The 2631-nt window shown below is 39.5% G+C and overlaps 1 protein-coding gene across 1 annotated transcript in view; it reads right to left on the reverse strand.

Moving 5' to 3' along the window:
- Positions 1–2631, reverse strand: part of LOC107686750 (STE20-related kinase adapter protein beta-like) — an 11954-nt gene continuing 9323 nt past the window's right edge. The window contains exons 7-9 of the mRNA XM_016483844.1: positions 671–779; positions 458–581; positions 1–381 (exon numbers count right to left, since the gene is read on the reverse strand). Coding sequence (XP_016339330.1) covers positions 138–381; positions 458–581; positions 671–779 — 477 coding nt within the window. The 3' untranslated portion in view covers positions 1–137. The remainder of the gene's footprint in view (positions 382–457; positions 582–670; positions 780–2631) is intronic.

Here is a 2631-nt window from a genome sequence, read left to right on the forward strand (position 1 = left end):
ATATGAGATAGTTTTGGATGTTTAATTGTGCGTGCTCATTTTTTACATTTAGAATACCTGTGCCACAATCTAATCCAAGTAAATTTTTTTTTAATTTGTAATAATTTTGAAATAATTTTTAAAAGTTGTCTTGCTGTTTATAAATTGTTTTTTGTTATAAACAGTCTGTTGGGAACAGCTTTCATGTGTGGACGGTGTGTGAACGTCACCTGTCGCAGCAGCTCCGGACTCAGCCAGGGCAGCAGAGACGGACTGTGTTGAGGCATGTCAAACACAGCTCTCATCCTCTTGCCATCCTTCATCAAACTGTACACACTCTGCATCCCCGACAAACACACACGGCCTTCAGCTGACAGCAGCACATGACTCGCCTTCACACCCCTGCAGGACACACCAGGTGAGGAGACCAGATTCAGTCGGGTTTCTCGTCTCTGTGAAACAGTCATCGTGTGCTCACCTGTGCACGTAACCCATGTGATGCAGGTACTCCAGCGCTCGGAGCACCCCGTACAGCAGGTACGCTATCAGAGACTCGCTCATTCCGTCCGGAAAATACGACCTGAGCAGAGAGTCTGCAGAACCTGAATGAGACACGTGCGGAGAGGGAAATGAAACAAGGGAAGGATGGGAAAAGAAAGAGGATGTTCTGTGAATTCCAGGTGACTCTTACCGTAGCTCATTAGAGGAGACAGCACCCAGAGCTGACAGCACGAGCTGAACACCAGTCTGGACGTCAGCAGGTTTGGGTGACGGAACAGTCTGGACAGGAGAACCTCGTTCTGCAAATAATACACATAACTATAAATGCACCAGCACTTTTGTCTACATAAGATTTGTGTGAATGCTTCTAAAATTCTGAAAATGTCCCACAAATACAGTCAGTCCTCTTAAAGCAATAGCTTAATCATCATTGCAGGGGCAAATAATGACAGAATGACAGAAACTATTGCTTTAACGCATTCCAAAAAATTAGCATTCTGTCATTATTTACTCGCCCTCTAGAAGCTTGCGTTCTGCAAGTGAACGTCCCTTTATTGTGCCATCCCAAAGATTGTTAATTGTTCATTCTGAGCTGTAATATTTGCTAAGGGTCTCTGTGTGTGTACCTGCGCTCAGGCTGCTGCTGCAGGCACAGTTGGACCAGGTTGTGCAGTGTGGCCGAGTGGTTTTTGGGGGCGGGGCTTTGAGGTCTCTCCGCTGTGGCAGTACGGGTCAGACTTCCGGTCGCAACACTCTCGCAGAACCTCGTTCTGCAAATAATACACATAACTATAAATGCACCAGCACTTTTGTCTACATAAGATTTGTGTGAATGCTTCTAAAATTCTGAAAATGTCCCACAAATACAGTCAGTCCTCTTAAAGCAATAGCTTAATCATCATTGCAGGGGCAAATAATGACAGAATGACAGAAACTATTGCTTTAACGCATTCCAAAAAATTAGCATTCTGTCATTATTTACTCCCTCTCATATTGTTGCGAACCCAAATGCTGTTATATTTGCTTCGAATAATGACATTATTGTCAATCTGTTTCATGGAACGGTAAAAAAAAACAAACAAACATTAATAATAACATTAATTAATTTTATTATTAATTTATTCTTTTTTTTTTGGCATTTTTGGAAGTTTACTCCATACATCAACAGTCCCTATGAAAACAGTTCCATGTAACATTAAACAAAAAAAATTTACTAATTTTACTTCTTGCAAATTGGTATTATATACATATTTATGTATGCAACATGTTTTCATTATTAAAATGTAATTGATTTTCACTACAACAATGCTCTTGTAAACATAATAATATAAATATTATTTTCAAATATATATATTAGTGCTGTCAAATGATTAATCGCGATTAATCGCATCCAAAATAGACGTTTTTGTTTACATGATATACAGCAGTCAACATTTCAAGTGGATCAAAATAATTAATCAAAGTTGTCTTAAGACAAGAACGCATTTTGGTTTTAGGTTTTAGGACAATTTTAACGAAAGGTTTTGATCCACTTCAAATCTTGACTACTGTATGTATGTGTCCACACCGGAGCGGGACACCTTGAGCGCACCCATGTCCCCGAGCGGGTAAGGAGGGACGTCGAGGAGACAACAGTGAGAACCCCGCAGCTTCTGAAGCAGCATCTCAAGAAGAAGAAACAGGAAGTGAGTGTTCAGTAATCAGGGTCTAATGCTCGCAGGTGCAGTAGATGCACAGGTGAAGAACTGCAGTACCAGAGTGGGCGGCATGTCCTGGAATGGCACTCTGCCACTGACCAGCTCACACACCACGATTCCCAGACTGTAGATGTCTGACTTCACTCCATAGCCGTGAAGATCCTTCATCACAAAAAGAGAGACACAAAAAACCCCAGCATAATTTCTCATGAAGCTCAATGTTTAGAACTGATGTTGGTGTTTACATTGACCAGGCCTTATAAATAAGAATGTACAATATATTAGTAATATATCAGTTATCAGCCAATATTAGCGATTTTTTAAAAATGTATTCTTCTCAGATTATTATTCTTCTTTATTTTAGTATTAAGATATTATTATACATTTTCAATGAACCTTTTTATATACATATATATATACACACACACACATATATATATATATATATATATAT

This window comes from Sinocyclocheilus anshuiensis, unplaced genomic scaffold (genome assembly GCF_001515605.1).
Source record: "Sinocyclocheilus anshuiensis isolate Anshui unplaced genomic scaffold, SAMN03320099.WGS_v1.1 scaffold958, whole genome shotgun sequence".
NCBI lineage: Eukaryota > Metazoa > Chordata > Actinopteri > Cypriniformes > Cyprinidae > Sinocyclocheilus > Sinocyclocheilus anshuiensis.